At 37.0% G+C, this 23,668-nt stretch overlaps 2 protein-coding genes across 4 annotated transcripts in view; both read right to left on the reverse strand.

Annotated features, from left to right (window-relative positions):
• tmod4 (tropomodulin 4 (muscle)) lies at positions 1 to 17,301 on the reverse strand. Of its 2 annotated transcripts, none has more exons than XM_007249772.4 (10): positions 17,212 to 17,301; positions 8,637 to 8,799; positions 8,168 to 8,324; positions 5,398 to 5,520; positions 2,235 to 2,327; positions 1,993 to 2,123; positions 1,246 to 1,353; positions 831 to 974; positions 557 to 701; positions 1 to 211 (listed from the first exon to the last, which is right to left on the reverse strand). In XM_007249772.4, the coding sequence occupies exons 2-10, from the start codon at positions 8,742 to 8,744 to the stop codon at positions 189 to 191; spliced, it is 1,032 nt and encodes a 343-aa protein (XP_007249834.3). In that variant the 5' UTR covers positions 8,745 to 8,799; positions 17,212 to 17,301; the 3' UTR covers positions 1 to 188. The 2 variants fall into 2 exon arrangements, with proteins under 2 accessions (XP_007249834.3, XP_007249833.3); XM_007249771.4 differs by lacking the exon at positions 17,212 to 17,301 and adding an exon at positions 14,743 to 14,833.
• vps72b (vacuolar protein sorting 72 homolog b) overlaps positions 17,213 to 23,668 on the reverse strand; it is a 16,837-nt gene continuing 10,381 nt past the window's right edge. Inside the window, exons 5-7 of one of the 2 annotated variants that reach the window (XR_002650430.2) lie at positions 23,116 to 23,260; positions 18,654 to 19,533; positions 17,213 to 17,302 (exon numbers count right to left, since the gene is read on the reverse strand). Coding sequence is in view for 1 of the 2 variants with exons in the window: in XM_015605921.3 (XP_015461407.1) it covers positions 19,107 to 19,533; positions 23,116 to 23,260 (572 nt within the window). In the remaining variant the exon portion in view is untranslated. Of the gene's footprint in view, positions 17,303 to 17,394; positions 19,534 to 23,115; positions 23,261 to 23,668 lie in introns of those variants that run through there. The other variant, XM_015605921.3, reaches the window with a different exon arrangement.

Raw genomic sequence — 23,668 nt, forward strand, 5'->3', positions numbered from 1 at the left:
TTGAAGGCACATGATCTTTATTCAGTCAGAAAAGATTTGGCTTAATGAAATCCTGTGTCCAGGAAAACGGAGCGGAGAAGTCAATGATATTCACAGTGAGGAGTGATGAATGGCTAAGGCTAGGAAGGGCAATCTGTGTCACCGACAGTCTTGAGTGCTCCAAAAGGGAGGCCATCCCAACCTTTGACTCATCTTACCCTCTGCTGCCGGACTGGATATGAAAAAATAAAGGAAACATAAATACTCAGGAAGCATACACTATATTTTAATGTAAGACTTTCCAATAATGACTTGAATAAAAAAATAAATGTATGCAAAATATGTGGTTATATTAAGAAAAAAATATAGTTTAATATTGCCACTATCACATAAACAACTTTTAATAAAAGTCAATGTATGTAGTATGTATGTAGTAACTGCCATGTAGTAGCAGTTTTACTAGTACATTCATTATTAAACAAAAAAAAGAAGTTTGCATTGACAGTGACAATATTACCTGTATGTGTACTACACAATTGTATTAAAATCATGGTTAATAATATGTATCTGGACTCACAGTAGTCGTTGTTTCTAGTGATGGCTATGGCTGCTCTGGCACGAGGGCCCTGCTGGGTGAAGTGGTAGCCTATCTTCAGGATGCTGGGATTTTTCTCCAGCATAGAAGCGATCTCCATCTCTACAGAGTCTCCCAGCTTCTGCCTCTACACGAGGACAACCAGGACACCAGACAGCATTAAAACTAGTAGCACATCCATTATATATATACACACTCAGCTGTAAGGAGCATGCTATTAATAATTAACCTTATATTAACCAGGTTTACTGATTACCTGGTTGTCAATCTTGATTTCAGCAAGGGTGTTGTTTTTAGCAAGAGCTTTAATGATGGCCATCATTCCGGTTGCGGTGATGAAGTTGGACTCAATGTTCAGGCTCTGCAGTGTGGAGTTCGCTGCCAGCATTTCTGCAGCAGCCTGGTCAGTAGCGCAAGAAAGAAAAGATATTAATTTAACCTAATCTGATGAAATGTAAAGAAATGCTCTCTTTCTTATGAGCTGCATCCATTTCAGTAGATCACTGTGTAATGTTAATTAGGAAAATGCTTGGCAGATTTCAAAGGATATTCAGGCACATATTATTTTTAAAAATGTGTGTGTATATATATATATATATATATATATATATATATATATATATATATATATATATATATATATATTATAAATGCTATGAAAGGGTACTTACAAAAGCCACAGGATCATTACTGCGTGTTGCTACAATGCTGAGACTCAGTACGTGAGTGTTTCGCTTCATACCATTGAAGATCTCTTTTAGTGTTGGGATGGGAATGTCCTAAGGGATAGATCAATACTAGTGCTGTTAATAATAATAAAAGAAGACGAAAACAGAAGAGGACAATAAGGAAAAAAAGAAGTAGAATGATAGATAAATCAATGAATCAATTGATATAAAAAAGCTAAACATAAAAGCAAGGTAAAAAATATAAAAAATAAAAAGTAAGCTTTTCTAGCTTTACACTAATGAAGATTTTATTATTTTGTATAATAATACGTATACTCACACGCCATAAGTCATGGGATAGCCATAATGTCATGTGTGTACTGGGAATTTTTCATTTGAGGCATTACTACGTGGTAATGGGTAATAGGTGGTAATGATTATGCCTGCCAGCATTCAATCAAACAGGTCATATCCTGTGACACGTCATATATTCATAGGATGATTCTACTTTCTGTTGAATTGCATGATGCTCATCAGTGTATACATCAGTGTTTACATACCACTAATGTAAATCACAAATAGCATTAAATAAAATAACATTAATAAATAAACAAAAAAACATAAATAAAAAAAAATCGACAAAAAATGGTATATTAACAGTTTTATTGATTTGGAGAAAAAAAACTCTAAAGGAATCAGTTTTGAATCTGTAACACTGAGTTCAGGCATTGTCATTCAGGTTCAGATTACCGGGATGTTGTTGAGGTTGACATCTGTCAGGCCGCTGTCATTCTTCTGGATTCTGCGGAGCGTGTCCTCAACATCAGTGTCATTGGGAGGCTCGTCAGGGTAGATCTTATACTCATCAGGCTTCACCACACCTGAGAAACACAGGGTTAACACAGACTGGGTTAAAAGATTATTACAGAATGCAATGAAATAATAAAAGCTGCAGGTATTGATGAACCTCAAGCAGTGAAATGAATACATACTGTTGATGCCCTCTGTGTTAGCAATCTTGCCAGTAGCGCCCAGGGCGTCATAGTACTGTTTATTGCTCATCAGTGTGTACATTCCCAGGATGGCTGAAAAATACACAAAACATTTAAAAGTTCAGTAAGGATTTATTTTCTATATTCTCTGCCTTTCAGATTCAGAAGTATGGAATCAGTATTTTCAATAGTAATATTTTCCTGTACAACTACGCATCTTTTCAAATTGCACAGAGAAAAAAAATGTTTCCAGAAAGATGAGTGGAGCTGTAGATGAATGAATGAATGAATAATTACAGGACATTATAAACAACTTCTTGTTACTCTCAATGTATTTAAATTAATACTTAATATATTACTCAAACATACAGTACCTTTAAAGTATGAAAATCTGTAGTGCATATGTTTAAAGAAAACTGTTAAGAAAATAATGATAAATAGAACAACTAAATGCTTTCAAACTTCAGAATATGTCCCTATCATCACTGTTGGACAAAAATGTCAACTGATTCAAATGAGGTCAAAAAGTAAAAATAACAATAATAGTGATACATGCATTGGTCCATTTATCATAAAATCTGATACAAAATATTGGTTGTATACATATTATTCTAATTATCATTAAATTCTGATACAAATATTCAGGAATTTTTGATACAATATTTAGAAAAACTGTCAAAAAGTAAAAACGACAATAGAGATTCGCATATAAACAGAAATACAAAAAAATGCTAAAAAATGAATAAAATCTTTGTTTCTTTTATATTAACTTATATTTATTGAAAAGACAATTATGACAAGGATTACATCTGATGACACATATCTCAATTCAGACATCATCTTCCCCAGGAGTCGCTAGTCTCATCCACAACAAGCCAATATGGCAGCAGGTTTTCCGTCCAACCAAGCTGGAGGCCACCTCAAATAACTAATTATGTAGCTGACGACTGACACTAACAAGAGGAATCAGGTGCACTTCTGACTGAGTAGAATGAACAGCTGCAGCTAAACATCAGTCCTTTATAAAGAAGAGCGGTGACCCTTGGCCTAGACACTCAACATGGGGTAATAATGAAATTAAGCATATTAATAAATACTGCAAAAAGAGAATTTAAAAGTAGAAATTGAGGTTCCAAAACAAACAGATAACTTCAACAAACAAAATCATGTAAAAGAGGTGAAGTTTCAGATGCTTCTCATCACCACCAGGTGTCAGTGTTTTGTGGAAAAGAAAAAAAACTCCATTATAAACCTCCAGCCCAGTTTTAGAGAGGCTACAGCTGTGGGACCGTGAGGGGGACAGAGGGACAGCTGCACTTACAGTACTGCTTACATTCACACAATAACAAGGCTACAAAACCCTGCCCACACCGCTATCAAGAACAAAGACAACAAGACTGGCTGCTTTTTCATAAAAGCATTAGCATCCCACGCTAGCACAGCCGTGAGCCAACTTGGTAAATGTGGATTTAAGGGACAAAAAACACGGACGGAAGAATGACGTAGCTGTAAAGTAGCTTTAATCCCACACTGGACGAGCTCCAGAGTTAAAACTGTATTCTCAATGAAGGGCTCTGTCACGGTAATCTGCACACAGCTCTAAAAAGTCACCGACCACTTTACCTAGACTAGTGAAGTGACAGAACATATTACACAGCAACAACACTGAAAGCATTAATACAGTCCTGTATTTGTGACCAATGTAACATTTATTCTGATATATTGAACAATAATATTACACTATGAACTATGGGCTAAATGCTATCCAAAATCCACAAATCTAAAAAAACTATGTAATGTTCCCCTGAGGCAACAAATAAAATGCCTGTTTGATGTTTTAAGAGGTAAATGAAAACAACGCAGCCGGATTTGGCATTAAAATAGGATTTCATAATGTACTTTTAACAAATATTAAAACATTTAGGGTGCAGTGTAATAATTAGAAAAGTAGTTTGTTGCCTCAGGGCAACACTATGCCATAGAGAGAGTTTAGAGAAGGCTTAAAATTTAGGTTACAAAAATTCACATGAATAGCTTTTAAAAGAAAAGCTACAAATACTACAATACTACTACCTTATAACCAATATGACAAGCTACAAATATTAGCTTACTGATAAAAACATATATGTATGTATATCATAGGATGACTGCCTTGTGATCAAACTGTGTAATGTTGCCCTAAGGCAACAAATAAAATTGCCTGTTTTAAAAGATAAATAAAAAAACTGCCAAAATGGGTATTAAAATAGGATTTAAAATAAAATAAAATAAAATGTTGCAATATACTTAAAAAAAACATTAAAACATTTAGGAGGCTGTGTAATAATTAGGCAAAATGGTTTGTTGTCTGAGTGCAACACTATGACATAGAGGGTTAAGAGAAGTCTTTGAATTTAAGTTACAAAAATTCACATGAATAGCTTTTAAAAGTAAAGCAACAAATAAAATGATTTTTACAAATACTACAAGCTACAAATATTAGTTTATCCGTTAAATAATAAATTAATTTATATCATTATAATGAGTCTCCAAAATATCTGTTGTTTTTTCATTTGGTTGTTTGATAAAACATCTTTATTATACAGACAGCTCTCAAACCTACCAATCCCCTTCTAAACAGCCCCCCACGACCAAAGCCTTGCTGCGTTCATGCTAACCCGATGGCCTCTTGCCAGTTTATTTTGGTGAGTTGCTGAGCTATGGGAATCAGATACTGGTCGGTATGGTACTGGAGCAATCACATCTGTAATGCATGGTGACACATATGGTGATACTCCAGTCCATTCTTCCACACACAAAACTTTTAAAAGTCAACCAAATATAAACTGCTGAAAAGTAGGCCATGGTGAAATGTTCTGATGTGTGCCCAAAAACCCAGTGCTGTATATATGTGGATAGCAGTTGGTGTAATGGGGCAGGATTCATGTGGTGTTAGATCTTAGCCTGTCCAAAATTATCTGATTGTACCAGAGACACTCACGTCTTGCCATTTAGGATGAGAGTAACCCAGTACCTTTATCAGTGTCTGCATTTTTCAGAGGTTATCATGATGCATTAGACACTGTGTTTTTTTTCTGGGATAATCAATATAGTAGATTATGGGTAAAAGTTAAGCAAAGGTCATTGATGGGGGAATGGTCAGGGTTAGGGTCATGTCACTCACCAGCAATGTCACACATCTCAGCATCTGTGGCATTTCTGAGAGCTTCCTCCAACTCTGGTTCCAGGGTGATCTGCTCTTCCATAGGGATCTGTCCTGATCCAGGCTTTGGAACAAACTTCTTACCTAAAGAGATAAACAGAGGTTTAGTTTTAAACACCCCTCTACTGTCTACTCACTACAGAGGAACTATACATAAAATAAATAAGAATACTGAGTCAAAATCTTACTAAACTAAAGGACTAAGGATATATTCTTTTTTTTGTGACAGCTGGGTGGTTTTATGTACTAAAACAGCCAAAATTAATTTTCGAACGATGATAATTTTTGAACCGCTTGCCATTGCTTAGATTTAAGCTGTTTATGTTACTGTCCCTTTAAGAAGGATATAATGCAAATAAGCTCTGTTCTGATTGGCTGCTCTCTATTTTGATTAATTAAAAGGAGTCCAAGGTGAAAACCTCAGTGCTAACGTTAGTATGAATATGTGTAGCTAAACTGCTTAAGTCTGAATAGGAGTTTATGTATGTAAAAATATATTTAGCCTTAAGTTCCTAGCCTGTGAAGTACCATAAAAATGTTAGAACTTTTTAACATAATTTGGAATTTCATTTTCGGATGAATGAACCAACAGAAATAGCCCAATATTTTAACATATACTTCTATTGAAACTTGTGAAATTGAAAATGTGTTTTTTTCTCCTATGAAGTCGTAATTTTGGAGATGGATTTTTTTTGATGTGACACCAACCATATGGTCTGTAATCTATGGGGAACAAACATACATTTGGAATCGGTTACAATCTTTACATACTACAAAACAAAAATTCTGCCATTTTTAAATTAATTTTGAGCCCTTTCAAAAAAGGTGGAGTATTAAGCATAAGATATTTACTTAAAAGTAGGTTTGGTAGGAAATTTGTATTGTAATATTGAGTCCTGTTTTTTAGACTACATGGCTTTAAAATGAGCTGTTGAAACCATGCACTTAAGATGAGAATCTAAAAGTAAGTATCATGCTCAAACTACTTCAACACTCTACTGACCTACAGGAAGAAATAAGACATGACATCACACAGTGAGACTGTCTGCTATTTTAGGCTTGATTTGTTGTTGCTAGATTGGATAAGATTCATTGTTTTTCCGCTCTACTATCAATCTACAATATTCTGCAGATTGTTGTATCTTCTTATACCAATTTCTACTGTAATAACTAAGTAAAGCTTAAAAATCTTATATATTTTTATACATTATTAATTAAAATAAATTAACATTTTCTGCATTGGGGATTGATAGTAAAGTAATCCAAACTATGAAGAAGAAAATATGGAATTATTTAGTAAACAAAAAGTGTTAAACAAGACAGAATATGTTTTATATTTTAGATTCTTCAAAGTAGCACCTTGCTTGGATGACAGCTTTACACATCTTGGCTGGATTTTCTCAGCCAGCTTTATGAGGTAGAGTCACCTGAAATGTCTTTCAGTTAACAGCTGTGCTGAATTTGCCAATATTTAATTACTTAAATTTCTTGTTCTTTTTAATGTGTTTGAGAGCATCAGTTGTAAAGTTGTGAAGAGGTAGAGTTGGTATACAGTGAATAGTCCTATTCAAATAATCTTCTTATAATAATCATATTATTATCCATATTATATATTACTCAACTAAGTAAAGAAAATAATTAAAAATCACAAAAATTACTACTGCTTTATCATGATTTCCTTGTGATCTAACTGTGTAATCTTGCCCTCAACAAATCAACAAGTCAACTAAAAAAATGAGCATTAAAATAAAATGTTATAATACACTTATTAAATATTAAAACATTTAGGGTGCAGTGTAATAATCAGAAAAGTGATTTGTTGTCTTCGGCCAACACCTTTTGTGTTTGAGTTGGTATACAGTGGATAGCCCTATTTAAATAATGTTCTAATCCGTATTATGGCATGAACTACTCAACTAATTAAAGGAAAAAATACTTTAAGAAATGAAGGTCAGTCAATCAGAAAAAAAATCAAGAACTTTGAATGTATCTTCAAGTGTAGTCACAAAGACCATTAAAAATGTTATGATGAAACTGGCCCTCTTCAGGGCCACCCCAGGAAAAGAGACCAAGAGTTAAGTCCATTAGAGTTACCTGCTTCAGAAACGGAAAGTTAACAGCACCCCAGATAAGAGCCACCTAAATACTAAATACTACAGCACTGAATAAGAAAGTGTTTCCAAACATTTGGTACTATATAAAAAAGACAATGTGTTAAATGTGTTCATATTTAGAGTTACGCCAGTGGTCCTCAAACTTAAAACATCTGAAGGTACATCCTAACTTGCAACAATTATAAAAAGAACAAATGTGGACATTCAGGGGTCCCTAAGACTAGCTGCCTTAACCCATATTAGCAAACTCTATGTGTGAAGCAGTGACTAATGAGCAGTATCAAAAGTCATGGGATAGCATTATGTAATTGATCATCAAGTGTTTACAAGAGGAGACAGCTTGGGAATGCCCACTGCTGTATAAGTTGTGAGGATGAACACTAGTCTGCGGGCTGATGGCAAGGCAATGTGAATTATAGTAATTTGAGCAAGGCCTAATAGTGAGTGCCACATGGATCCTATGTTGTGCAGGCACACCATAGAAGGAATTACCACCCACAGTGGACAGCCCAGTGGGTGGTAATGATTGTGATCAGTGGTACCTGGCGAACAGACAAGCCACTCTGTCGGAAATCCCATTGACATTCAGTGCAGGAAGCGCCACACACAAAAGGTACCTCTCTTCTCCCCGGTGAAGGGCACCAGGTCATCCCTGTCCTGGTGTTCCAGAGCCTGTTTCTCCAGGTGGTCCTGCAGGGCATGGCGATCAAATGGCCCTGTGGGACTCTTCTTGGTTTGATCACGCTGGCGGAAGCCGGCTGGGAGGATGGCATTCTAGAAAGGACATTTCCTAACATTTGATTATTGCCATTTTAAGGTTTTTGGATGCTAAGCATGCTTCTTGCTATCAGAAGATTCAGAGATCAATTCTAAACCAAGGAAAGGAGCAATCCTTATACTGAATATAAAACATATAAAGCAACATTCATATTTCATATAAATCGGATGTTACATGCAGAGCCAAGTAATTTATTCTACTGGGTTAGGCTGGGTTTCTATAAAAAGTCCTTCTTCTCAGTGTGTAGATTGAGCAGTGTGTGGGATGCATGGAGAGGTATTTTAATTAATAAGCTATACACTCTCTACCTCAGGGTCCATCTCCTGGAGCTCATAATCGAGCTGCTCCAGCTCCTCTGCACTGAGGCCCCTGAGGATGGCATCCTCATCGATGTCCCGAGGATCATTCTTTGACATCTTGGCTGCCTGATCTTACTCCTGCCACACACCACTGGCCCAGAAACAGAGAGCCCTGACAAGAGAAAGAAATATTGTATTATATCTCTAAAATGAACTTCATATAATAGTAGGAAAGTGTTAATATCGCTCATCCATACAAACTCACCCTTTGTAAGACTTTCTTCTCATTCACCACATCCTACATTTAATCCAATGTAAATAGTAATGTAACAGTAATATTTATTGTTTAAAAGTTAATACCCTGCGCAGTATTTCATTTTGTTTATACTGTGTTTACTTATAACTTATAACTAAGAGGGAACATGCACCAATGATTTTCAGTCACCTGTACACCTGTGCTTTCGTAATCTGACAATAAACGTGATTTGATAATCATTTGAATTATTATTTGAATAACAAGATAATATTGCATTGTATTGAAAATGTCACATGATGTCAAATAGAGGGGCATTTAAAGTAAGAAAACAAAAGTGAAAATTAATAAAAAACAAAGGGTTTGATTGATAAAATCTAATGTTCAGGCACAAAAGCAGAACAGAATGGCTACACTAGTGTTTGTTTACACAGCCAGCATTTAACATTTCTGGCTATGGCACGCTGAGGATGATTCCATATGACCGTGTACTCCGATTACAGCACATAGCAGTGGCTACAATATTTGGAACATACTGGGTGGAACATATAAAGAGGAGACACTGCTATCATTGCAGAGCAGAGAGAGAGAGAGAAAGCGAATGAGAGAGAGAGACTCTTTGCTATTCTTAGTCTGAGAATGGCAGGCCTGAGTTTTGAGTTACAGTGGTGAGGAGTAAAGAGAGTGGTGTTCCCTCATTTATCAGAGGTTTACATTCACATCCACACTGCCCTCAAGGCTGCACACCCACTGGTGAGCACGGCTGATAGGAAACGCCAGGAAGATCAACAGTTTTACACTACCACACCCTAACCCCCCACCCACAACAACAACATATTCTCAACTGAGACCTAAAGAAAAAAAATGTAATACAAATGACTGTACACGTTTTAGGGCTCTAAACAGTTGTCAGCACCTTCAGTATCATAAGCACTACAGACTTCAAACTAAGTGCAAAGCTGTGCTGCATTAGTGGGGCATGTGATTGTGTGTGTGTGTGTGTGTGTGGATGAAAAAGTGCACAAAACCTAAATGATTAATTTGTATGTTTCACAGCAGTGTATACATGACTTTGTTTTTCAATTCTAAATTTTACAGATATTTCTATATATTAGATCTACATTAGATAAAACGCTACACCTTAAACACATCTGTGCTTTGTTCGAGCCAACTTTGAACCTCTATGTTTTCTGAAAACGTAATGATTTCTAGTGCATCTAAGTTGTTTTTTGTCAAGGCATGTTTATTATTGTGGATGACATGCTATAGAAAAATAAAATAATGACAAAAAGTATTCACTTTCATTTTTCAGGTAGAAATATAGATACTAGGGTTTACAAGTACTCTAAAAGTACTGGTTTCAAAACTAATTAAAGTATAAATGTAAAAGTAATATACATTTGTAGGGAGAATGCCATTAAGGACAAAAGCTCAGGCCACTCCACAGGAGCCTATAGAACACTACCCTGCCAAAGACACATTTTTCTAAAAGTCATAATTACTATGCAACATTAAAAAAAATGGGATGCACTAGTCTGCCTGTTTCAGCCGCATATATACCCATTAAAAATGAATGCATTTTAATACAATGCAAATATGTTAAAGAAGCTAATTGGAACATTTCGCTCGAGTTCTCTCGAGTCTCTGCCACGGATCATCTTCAAACTCGGCTACATATGTCTGCTATGTTCTTTTTTAGGATGATGTAAAAATGAAAGACTACAATTCCGTGTTGGCTGAACAACACGTGAACAGTTGTTATATCTTTAATTTAAAAAAAATATTAAAATAATCACCTCAGAAATTACCTGAGATTTGTAAAACGGTCCATATCAGTAAATCTGACATTTTGAAAGAATTGCTTTGTGTGTTTGTCTGAAAGAGTTATTGAATAAACTTTACAATTTTCCGGCCTAACTATGCTTAAATCAGTGCAACAAGACATTACATTTTACATGACACATAATATAATATTATAATATTTACACACACCACAGATCATTTGATCCATTTTGGCAAACATGCTGAATCTGACTCAGCGTGGTCCTTTTCATATAACTGCTACATCTCCAGTCACACAGTGGTGGCACCTCACACACAGTGTCTCAACTCAAAACTCAACTTCTTATAACTCTATTTTAAAGTTTGGTAATGTAGCAAGATTTTATTACAAGCACTCTGGCAGCACTTTAATCGATCCAGTAGTCAATAGTGGCAGCTGTCACTTCCAAAAGACAAAATAAAATATAATAAATAAATAATTAAATAAAAAAGACAAAAATGGATATAGTGGTATTGCTTCTTGAGTCTAGATTGGTGTGTATGCATGTGAGAGAATATGAGAGTGTGTGCTGTGGGTTATCAGGGTGTGTATCAGTTTAGGATGGTCCTAATTTGTTAATTCTGTCATGTAAACAGCATACTCTTACTTCTTAGATCGGAGTCAGATCTAAACATCTGTCCATGTACACGCTTAGCCAGAGTATTTTCTGATTTCTCAGTCTGTGTGTGCCTGTGGTTATGTACCTGCCACATAACGTTGATATAAGAATGCTGTAAACATGATAATCTAATGAAAAAAAATATTCTGGAGTTATCGGATTATTACAGTGGCTATGTGTACTGAATACTGTAAATTCTTAGGTCAGATTATTTAAATAAGAAATCTGATAAAGAGAGCCCAGTTTAGCCCAGTTATCGAACCTCTCTGCGCTTGTATATGGTTACTATGATTTTGTTGTAGTTTTCTTAGGCTGCACATGCAGACAAATATAACCAGACAGGACAGACACTTTGGCTGAACTCTGTCTTTGCAGCAATAAAGTCAAAGCTGTCAGAATGGCAGCATTTTATACTACTGAAATCCATTAAAAAATTACATTCCTATTTGCCAGTAAAGGGGGTTCATGTTTACAGAAAGATGCATCCGGAATTTCGGTGAAGTTGACACCATTTGTTTCTATGCGATTATTGGCTGGTTGCAAAATAGAAATCGGATTATGGCCTGACCCATATAAACCCATTATCTGATTACCAAGTGTTTGCAAAGATGTTGATCTAATAACTGACAAAAAAGTTATTTCTTTGAAATTATTAGATTTTAAGTACATGTAAATGCATGATTTTGATGCTATGATTAAATTAGACAGTACACAAAATTACACAACATTAAACATTGTCTGTCAAGACAATTAAGAGTAATGGCAACAGGGCACTTCAATACTGTTTGTTATATTACTGAACTACATAATGAATATTATCTGTAAAAACAACAAATAACTGCAACATGTTTATAAAACGTTATGTCAAGGTTATGCAGCAGAGCTCAAGTTAAGTGTTGCCAGAAACTCTTCAATGCATCTGACGCTGGTTTGTCAAGAATTGGGACAGCAAAACACTGAGAGCAGGTGGGATTATAAATAGTTGTAAAACAGCTGATCCTCAATAAATACACCTCTCAGTCTCACTGGCCAGGTGACATCTTTATGAGTCTACTACATTTCCCAAGTAAGCGTGGCTAGCTGCCTGCTTCATGCAGCTGTCAACTGAGTGTCCATGGCACATCAGCTCCTCCCCAAACAATAGTAAGGCATGACAGTGCCAGTTTTTTAATTTTTTTATTGAAATCTCTGCCAAGTAACCAAGGGTTGAATATGATATTAAATAAGAAATATACACTCAACACTATTTTAAGATCAAAAAAGAGCAATATTTGCAGCACTCTGATTAGATTGGACTGGGTTAGTTTAGTAATCATAGTTTCCAAACCTGGACTATGAGAACTACCCTCCTGCAGAGGGAATTAAATCCCCCTATTCAATGACGGCCTCCTGAATATGAATCTGAATATTAGAGCCGGCTGACCTGGATTAAGTTTAGAAATAAACTCTGCTGGGTTGCTCCCCAAGGTTTATGCAATGCCATTTGCATCATGCTATTAACGTACAGTAAAGTGTTAAAAGTGTAGAGCTGATGTCAGTAATATAATTACAAACTATCCACCAATGACGTGTTTGCCATAGAGAAAATAGTATCAGTGTAAACTAGTTAATATAGAATCTATTTAGCGCCATTATATAACAAGAGTTTAAGCACTGAGATTTTTGCCCAAGACCTTAGTTTCTTTGCATTAGCTGAAATAAAATATACAGCTCTGTAAAAAAATAAGAGACCACTTCAGAATGATGAGTTTCTTTGATTTTACCAAATTGAAAACCTCTGGAATATAATCAACAGGCTCATGGATTATCACAAGCCATCAGACCAAACTGAACTGCTTGAATTTTTGCACCAGGAGAGGCATCAGGTAATCCAAAAGCAGTGTGTAAGACTGGTGGAGGAGAACATGCAAAGATTCATATTGATTTATGAACTCTTAAAACTTTTCAAATATGAAATAGTTTTCTTTGCATTATTTGAGGTTTTAAAGCTTTGCATCGTGTTTGTTATCCATGTCTCATTTTCTGCAAATAAATGCTTGAAATTACAATATTTTAATTTGAGAGAAATGTTGTCTTTAGTTTATAGAATAAAACAACAATCTTCATTTTACTCAAACATGTACATATAGATAGTTAAATCAAAGAAGCTGAAGTGGTCTCTTCATTTTTTTTCCAGGGCTGTATATAAAAACATTATAGCAGGTGTCTGGTCACAAACTAGTGCTAAATCAAAGCTCCATAGGGGTGACTGCAGGTGGACTGTAAGTGAAGGTCAGGCAGCAGCTCTCTGGAGTTTACCACTTAGCTAAACCTCTAAGCTCACTGCTGCTCAAAGTCACCAAGACATTAAGAGTAATATTCTGATTAATACATTTATATAGTTACAGACATTTCTTATGTAAAACTGAAGGACTTTTTAGCAAACTAATAGAAATGTTTATATTAAACAACCTTGAGAATAATGAACCGCTTTAAGTGGAAACTGTTCAGCTACACTGTGCTTGTGTGTATTTGAGCCCTTAGATTTGTTTCTAGCTGACCCATTGCACAGAAGATTTCACACTATTTGTGGGTCAGCTCCTTCAGGTCTCACCGCCCAAGTGTAAAATTCCAAATCAACCCCAGCTTAATTTTAGCTTCACAAGTCAGCTACTTCCAAAAGTGTAAAGCTTGTCCCCAAGCCTCAGTTCAGCTTTCAGGCAAGTCCATGTGCCAAAATGAGAGACCCATGTAAAAATGCTTTTTAAACTAGACAACTGCACTAAATGTTCAGTTTAACATTGTAGAGTAAATATGGGATTAATTAGGAATCTAAATGAGCTAAAGGAAGACTCCATGGGGACGTTTTCAAGCTTAATCTTGTACTACACAACATTTTAAATTGACATTTTCCATTTAAAGGACAATATAGCCTAGGACTAGCTTAAAACCTGACTGGGAAACTGATTCTAAACTTCCTAAAATCCAGGAAATAGCATGCATGCATGTGTTGGACTAAAGTAGAATAATCATGCAGCAACTGGAAGTTTAAAAACCAAGCTGAAGCTGTACAGTTCTCAGTTAATATATATTGCATTATATAATGAGTAATCTAAGGTTATCTAAACAGTACTCTAAATACAGTGTAGATTTACTTCACAAGTCAAACCACAAACTGCAAGGTTGTGTACAATGTCATCAAATGCATCATAAAACTACAAAAAAAAACATACATATATACATTTTTATAAACATCAAATACACATTTCCAACTGATTTAAACTGATTAGCTGATACAGTTATTACACAGGCACTTCAGTCAGCAATACCTTCCAGGCATTTATATATATATATACACACATACATATCTACACACACACACACACACACATATTAAAGAAAGTACAGTTTGCATGTCAGTGAGAAGTTGTCTGCTACTTACCTGAACTCAGAGTCAGTGCTAAAGCCTACAGGAGGGATGACCCAGCCTTTGGAACCGGAGAGCTGCATTACTTTTTTTTTTTCTTTTGCCCACCCCCATATTCCCTCCCCACCCCCTGCCCTCGTTCTAACTCACTCGCTCGCTTTCTGGGCAGTGCTGAGACTGTAATACTGGCACACACTTCATGAGGTCAGCATGTCAGTATTTAGGATTTAAAAGGGTGACTGCAAATTGGAGACAAAAAAAGAGAGGGGGAGGGCAGAGGGGTTGGAAAGAGAGTAAAATAAAAGAGAAAAAAAGAAAGAAAGAAAGAAAGAGAGAGAGAGACAGAGAGAGAAACTGACAGGCCATGTCAGGCTCAATCACAAAATATACAGTATGAGTTCTTAAAGAGGGAAATATGGACCTCTAGTGGTGAAACAGGGTAACCTCATTTTTTACATAGACTAATTGTTCTTAGCATGCACTTTACTACTATAATATGCTAGTTTTCCATTTTAAACAGCTCCTTTCACAACATTTAAATGTGAAATATGTTTTGTCAAATGTGTTGTTATTAGGGATTAGGGCAACATGATGATATTTTAACATACATAACAAAATCTACATTTCTGATCATGTTGGGGATATTATGTATATTGATATTTCATATCATACATGGCATCTTGGAAACAATACTTGAATTCATTAACAACATACACACACACACACACACACACACACACACACACACTGGGAGTTCTTCAGAAAATTACCTGCTCTATTCACACATGGGCTCACTCAGACATTACCAAGATTTCTAACTGGGGCTGACTGTGGTGGGCAATGCTGCACCACTGAACACCAGCAGGGGAGCTGGACGATGTAGGGGAAGAATCACTGGAGTCAGGTCCCAAAACTCCAATTCCCAGAATTCCCAGCAGTAATCAGTACCAACCAGCCACACCTGTGCAGCATGGTATAAAAACACAGGACAAAGGCCTCACACTTTGTTACATCTTTGTAGGGAGGTGACTGGTACCAGAGGGTGAAAGGAAAGGAAAGGAAAGGAAAAAAGAAAAGAAAAGAAAAGAAAAGAAAAAAGAAAACTTAAGGAAAAAGAAAATAAATCATAAAAGTACCCCAAGACAAGGACAAATCCAAGGGGGTATTTATCAGAAAAGAAAACCACCAGCATAACATAATTTAGAATTTAGGACTGAGCTGTGCTAAGTCAGTTTTGAGTTTTGTTGGGTGTTACGTTTGGTTTATTTTGAGCTAAATGCTGCCTTTTGTTTTTATATGCCAGGAGTGGCATTTTCTTTGTTCTATTTCCCACCTTTTTTTCTACACCTCTTTTAAGGCATTTTCTTCCAACTCAAATCCCGGGCTGTTCACTTTTCTATAAAGTTCCACAAGCACACATTTGACCACTACACCTTTTTTCATTCCAAATAACAATTAAAAAAGTGACAATCTAAATAATATTAAAGTGTATTCATAAATAAACAAATAATTATAAATATACCTGAGTAAACATATATAATAAAAAAATCTGATTTTCACCTTCCTCTCCCATAACACTGACAGGGTAAAGTTGGAGTAATGTCTAGTAGAACTTATGGCAATATGTCACAATATTTCAGGATTTATTTATGAAAATAATATTCTTGGGGATATGACAATGCTGAAAAATATTTTACTAATTTTACAAATATACTGTCAAACAAAATTAAGTTTCAAACATTCAGTAAAAACTCAAAAATAATTTTAAAAAATCTAACACACCACTAAAGTGTAGATGTTTCAGCGCATGCACATAAACTGTAAAAATAAACAACTGTACAAAAATACCCTTAAATCTTCACAGTAAATCGCTAAACAAATACAGATAGGCTAACATAAAGTCTACTTTCAAGACAGAATACAAATTTTTATCATGATAGATATTTTTTAATTTTTCAAAAATGAAAATGTGTTCATGTATGATACAATATGGCACACCCCTAGCTACAACTGATACAGACATTTGCATTTACAAACACAGTTCCTCTGTGCATGTGTGAAAGTGGCTTTTGAGTGGATTAAAGTGAATGAAAGCTCCACACAATGACCCCTGGTGGCAGATGTGATTGCAGGGTATTGCACTAAACTATCTGCTTTACTGATAACCTTTTGACTTGTGCCTTTTATTATATAGAATATATCTCACTATGCATTTCTCAGAAGGTGCTGGACAATAGTGACCCTATCACTTCCTCAATACAAAGACGATGAATATCAAAAGGCATACCATTCATTAATAAAACAATTAAATCATTTGGAAGCACATTTGTCACTAAAACACTTAAACATTGACATAAACACAGTTAGTAGAGTGTTAGAGTGTTTGTATAACCACAGATTAAAATAACAGTAAGGACTCCTAAAAATATATTACATCTCACAAAAAAAGGTCTAAGGCCAAAGTCATCTGACATAAGTACTTACAGTGGGGCTGTGGACACAACGTGAGTGGGGGTATGAGGACAGGCTGAGTGTGACTGTCTGAATGTTCTGGTCAGCATTTGGGTTGAGACATCTTGTTACACAACAAAAAGGAAAAAAAGAAGAGTGAAAGTAAGTAAAATAAGACAGTAATAAAACATTAAACATATCACTTGTTAAACATGTCATGTTTAACACATTCAAGTCTAAATAAACAGTATTGAACACCCTAAAGCAGGTTTAAAGCATCTGTACATAAACAGCATTAACTGTAGTATTAAAGTGCAACACAGGATTTCACAATCATTAATAAAACACTGACTAATGCAAACTACAGTCTGTAAACATTTAAATACTGTAAAATAGCTTAATGTCAATCAGCACAATCAGCATCAGCAGAGCAATCTGCACCAATTGGAGCATTAGTGCTTGATCCCCAGACTGACATATATTTATGACGTACACAAAAATATAATAATTTTTGCATTTTTCCATTTTTTTAAATAATTTTAATCTGGTTCTCTTTAATATAGTGTCAACATTTCATGATGAATGGACCTATAGAAATTGACTTCCATTAACGTTAAGACTTTTTTTTCTTTTTTTCTGTAAAGTTGCTATTGTGGACAAAGTAAATTACATTTAAAAATGGACAAAAGTATTGGGACACTTTCTTAATCATTATTTCTTCCTAAATAAAGGGTATTAAATGTTTTGTGAGGATTTGATTGCATTTAGCTACAAGAGCAATCGGGAAATCAGGCTGTTGGATGATCACTTCATTCCCAACTCCTTACCTCATTGCAAAGGTATTGGATGGAGCCACAATGCCAGAGAACACAGCTCCACTACTCCAAAGTGGACTAAACAAGTTTCATTTGAACATCTCTTGTCAGCAATGGGTGCAACTTAAAGTAGCTGAATTATTTCAAAAGTAAGGATATGAACCTTGTTTGTCCTTCAGCTGTGAAGTTATACATTCAGAATGTTTTCATTATGAACTTGTTAACAGAACTGAAATGAAATGCACTGTCTAAGCTCCACAAGCATGTAAAATAAACAGTCCAGTAAATGGACTTGCTACACTGAACTGCAGCAACATATCTACTATACAGTAAACATGAGCCTGAAACCATGACCCAAAAGGGTTGATGGTTGACATTCAGGAATTATTAAGTGTCTTAAGTGTATTTGCTTACTTATAACCATGTTTTTGTCCTTTGGTAATGTAACTTACAGTACATTTCTTTAGTATTAGTGTAAATATTTCTCGTTGCTAGTCAAAATTACAATCACACAAAAATAAAACTTCTACACATCATAAATAGTGGTCTTACACTGTCAGTTAACAATTTAGGATTTTTAACTTACTCATTTACATTATATGAACAGTAAATATGTAACATATATGGTTAATAATCAAGCTTTTGAATTAACATACTTACACTCAGGCCTCAGACACAGCATGAGTGGAAGTAAAAGGACAGGCTGAATGTGGCAGAATGTTCGTTTTCATGTGAGTTTGCAAATCTTATTACACAGCAAAAGAAGGGAAAAACAAAGATAAGAAACAGGAACGAAAACAACATCAGCAAAAAAAATTCTAGAATTTTCTAGATCAGCAAGGCTAGCCATGCTGAAATTACATGTCTTGCTTTGAATTTTGACCTCTATGTGGACCTTTAAACGAGATAAAAAAACACTGTCCAACCATTAACTGGTCCACTCATGTTTTGGGGATACTCGAAATGAGGCCTGTACAAATTTGTGGTACTTTCTGAAGTTTAGGTTAGTGGCTTCAAAGAAATGGGCAAGCCTGTTATAGCACATCAAAATAGTTAGTCCTTGTTTGTTTTTCAGACAGATCTTCCTCTCTCTATCTCCCCATTTTTGTGTCTCTACATGCCTTGTTTGATGACAATCTTTTGCCTCGGGTTCTTGGCAGTGGGCTCTGCTGGCAGAGTAGCACCAGGGCACGGCAGACCATGAGCTGCCACATACTTCTTATAGGCCTCGCGAATAATCTTGAAGGCTCTAAGGTTAGCATATGGAATGTCTGTGATTGGGTCACGGTACAGGGCTGGTTTGTGAGTGACGGGACACACTTCTCTGGCAGGAACTCGGGGGGCGGGGGTTTTGGGGAAGAAGGACTGGAAGGTGTCCTCATCACTGAAGGTGATGTACGTCCTAGAGCATCTGGCACCTCCAGGTGGTAAAGAGGCAGAGGTGGATGGCTGCTGGCCAGAAAGGGGTGTTTCAGACTGGGAGGACATTGCAGCCCCTGCTGCAGGGCCTGGATGAGACTGCTGGGGGTCCTGGTCCAACCTGTAAACATCACAGGTGGACAAACAACAATCTATGCTTTTTGTAACACTGCAGACTATATTAATACTATAAAGTATGGACTATATACTGATCTTAATAGTGTGGGTTCGGTTGGTTAGTGCATAAAATAACAGCTGCTATTGCTTCTTCACTTGCATCTTTTATTATTCTCTATTATTTGTTGCATTGAAACCACGCTCAAAAAAAGAATCGGCATTTGAGTCTACTCAACTTCTAACAATTACATTGTTACTACTGTTCATACTTCAAAGTATTAGTAATAATTACACAATTGAGCAAACCTCTATGTCAAATCACAAATCACGTTTTGGGCCACCTCTCATCAACTGCTGTACACAACACGTGAATTTGTTGATAGGCTGAAGTAAAATGTCTACTGTCCATGTCTACTGACAAGGCAGACAGGCAGACTGGTAGTGGAGTATTACTATCAACATGTTTTTAAAGTCAGTATTTTAAGGTGGAACTGCTGCACGTTGATGCTTAGTTGTAAACTGCATCTCAATATGTTGTGCCAGCCATCTAACAAGAAGAACCCCAGACATCACAAAACCTCAAATATATATGCAACTTCATTTCAGTTGCTTGTAAAATTAATTAAAAAGTTTACTTTTTAAAAAGCATGTTTTTTTACATGAAGAGAAATTACTCACCAAACAGTGTTTCAATACAGCAGCCTTATGTTTTATGTGTTGAAATGGTCACTTCACATGCATTTTTCTCTTTTAACCACATGCATTTACAACTGGTTGTTTTCAGTGAGTTGAAATGAAAACAAATTGCTCTAAAGGGCTCATGACATAGCAAGCTGTTCCTCTTTCTCGTTTTTCCAGTTCTATGCAAAAACAGTTGGCCTTAGGAAGGCTGCAACTTCATAGTTCAACAGTTTAGTCATTGCATGGATCATGTATGCTATGTCTCAGGGTATTAAGATTAGTTTAAGTTCCCAAAAAGAAGCGTTATACCTGTTGATGATTTGGACGTCTTTCACTCCTTTGCACCTCTCGGATCACTACTTCATAAAACTCAATATTCATATTTCAAACAAACCCACGGCTACTCCTACGATGGTCTCGTTCCGCCGAAATTTACGAGATATCTCAGCAGATCAGTTCTCGCTGGTGACTGACAACATGCCCCCACCAGGCTCATTTTCATCACTCAATGTAAATGATGCCACCGATACACTCTGCTCCACACTAAGCTCCTGTTTGGACAACCTCTGTCCTCTTACATCTCGAGCCATTAGCTCTAGCAAACCGCAGCCATGGCTCAAAAATAACTCACTGAGGGAACTACGTTCCAAACTCCGAGCTGCCGAAAGAAAATGGCATAAAAACCAAAAACAAGCAGACCTAAAAAACTACCAACTGCTCCTGGCTTCCTTCTCAGCCAGCATCACGACTGCTAAAGCTGAATTTTATCACAATAAATTCAGCTCCCTCACAGACTCCCGGAAACTATTTGCTACTTTTAAATCACTACTGAACCCTCCTCCTGCTCCTCCGGCTACATGCCTTACTGCTGAAACACTTGCATCCTTCTTTACTGGAAAAGTGGCAGCTATCAGGAACCAGTTTACTGATGTAACATGTAGCAGTCCTACTACATGCTCTGCAGCCCGGTGTCCCTCCACCGAAGGCGTTGCGCTCTCCTCGTTCACTTCTCTCACTGAGAACGAGTCGTAGCCGTCCTACTACGTGTCCGCTTGACCCAATTCCCTCAAACTTACTACAAACCATCGCACCTGCAATCATTCCGGCTATCACTCACACCATCAATGCCTCTTTAACTTCTGGTGTTTTCCCAACTGCTTTCAAACAAGCACATGTGACACCACTGCTTAAAAAGCCTTCTCTCAACCCCGCCCAGGTTGATAACTACAGACCGGTCTCACTACTACCCTTTCTCTCTAAAACACTCGAGAGAGCAGTTTTAAATCAGGTCTCTGGCTTCCTCTCCCAGAATGACCTCCTGGACCAGAACCAATCTGGATTCAAAAAGGACACTCTACCGAGACGGCTCTGTTGTCTGTGACTGAAGCGTTGAAAACTGCTAGAGCTGCAGGCAAGTCCTCAGTGCTCATTCTGCTGGACCTCTCGGCCACCTTCGACACGGTCAACCACGACTTCCTCCTAACTATACTTTCAAACATGGGGATCTCAGACAATGTGCTGTCATGGTTTAGATCATACCTCACTGGGCGCTTAGTTCAAGGTGTCGTGGCAAGGACAGCTGTCCTCAGCCCACTCCCTATCCACTGGGGTTCCCCAGGGTTCGGTACTGGGTCCCCTTCTCTTCTCAATATACACTGCCTCTCTTGGTCAGGTTATCCACTCACATGGCTTTTCCTACCATTGCTTTGCTGATGACACCCAGTTATACCTGTCATTCTCACCTGAAGATAACTCAATCTCTGCACGGATATCGTCGTGTCTCTCTGACATATCCTCTTGGATGAAGGAGCATCACCTTCAATTAAATCTCTCAAAGACTGAACTTCTGGTCATACCAGCAAAACCATCTTTTCAACACAACCTCTCTATAAGCATCGACTCTCTCTCTCTCTCACCGACAAAGGTTGCTAGGAACCTGGGTGTTATGGTTGATGACCAGCTCTCCTTCACACACCATGTGGCCTCGGTTGCTCGATCCTGCCGCTTCGCGCTTTATAACATCAGGAAAATTAGACAGTTTCTGACGCAACAGGCCACCCAACTCCTGGTACAAGCAGTCGTCATCTCACGCCTCGACTACAGCAATGCCCTGCTAACTGGCCTCCCGGCCTGTGTAGTAAAACCACTCCAAATGATCCAGAATGCAGCAGCACGTCTGGTCTTCAACCAACCAAAACGGGCACATGTCACCCCGCTGCTCATTGAGCTCCACTGGCTACCAGTTGATGCTCGCATCAAATTCAAAACTCTTACAATCGCCTACAAGGTGATGACAGAACAGGCTCCTTCCTACCTGCACTCACTCCTGAAGGCTTACGCTACCTCCCGGCCGCTGCGCTCCTCCAATGAACGTCGCCTCGCTTTGCCAAACACTCACACAAAGCAATCCAGACTGTTCTCATACAGAGTTCCCCAATGGTGGAACAAACTACCTTCCACTACCAGATCAGGAGAATCTCTCTCTATCTTTAAGAAACTCCTGAAGACAGAGCTCTTCAAAGAGCACTTAACTCTCCTAACACCTCTAACACACTAACTACTTCTAACCCCATTTCCTTCTTCCCCTCCTTCACTTCTCTATCCCTTTATTTCCCTTCGACCTCCTTTAAGCCCTATCTAAAAATGGGTTATCTAAATTCCTATTACTTTTCTACTTCATTATTGTAAGTCGCTTTGGACAAAAGCGTCTGCCAAATGAAATGTAATGTAATGTATGTAAAATGGATTTAGATATCTTGTATGCATTTTAAGTGCATAAACCTTTTTAGAAATTTAGTCAAGATGCATTACATGATTAGACGTTATCTAAGAGTAAGAAATCCAAGAGAAGGAAAACAGTCCAGTACTAAAGCAGATATTTGGCAAGCTGAGAGAATAGCCTTACCCCTCCACATCCACATTCTCCTCTTTTAAAGAGGGGTTAGACACCAGAGGCATCAGAACGGAGTGGTAGCGGATGACTGGGCCCACACACTGACGCTTTTTATGGACTTGCTTCTTCTTATCCGCCTCCAGACGCTCATAGTTCTCTATATTAAACAAGTTGGAAAAAAAACAGTAGGTCATAATGTCCAAATGCTGAGAGCATTTTGCATACATGCATAAGGATATAGTACCTAGCATAGGTTTCTTTTGAAGGTTTGAACTTGTTAAAGTAAAGGTTATTTACCAGGTTCTTCACATTCTTCACTGCTCTTTTACAAAAATAACATTTTTACATATTGCCAGTGTTTACTTGAGTTTTGGTCATCTAGCTTTTTTAGAACAATGCTGAGGATTTTTAGGTTGGGAAGCATCTAATTCTGTTTCTGGTAAACCAGTTTGCTTCTCACTTCCATAGCTGTATTTGCATGACGTGTTTGCCTGCTATTATGTTTCATGTCTGGCAACCTAGATAGAAATAGGCTTGGGAAAGGCCAGTGGGTGGGATCAGAGGC

This window comes from Astyanax mexicanus, chromosome 6 (assembly GCF_023375975.1).
Source record: "Astyanax mexicanus isolate ESR-SI-001 chromosome 6, AstMex3_surface, whole genome shotgun sequence".
Taxonomy (NCBI): domain Eukaryota; kingdom Metazoa; phylum Chordata; class Actinopteri; order Characiformes; family Acestrorhamphidae; genus Astyanax; species Astyanax mexicanus.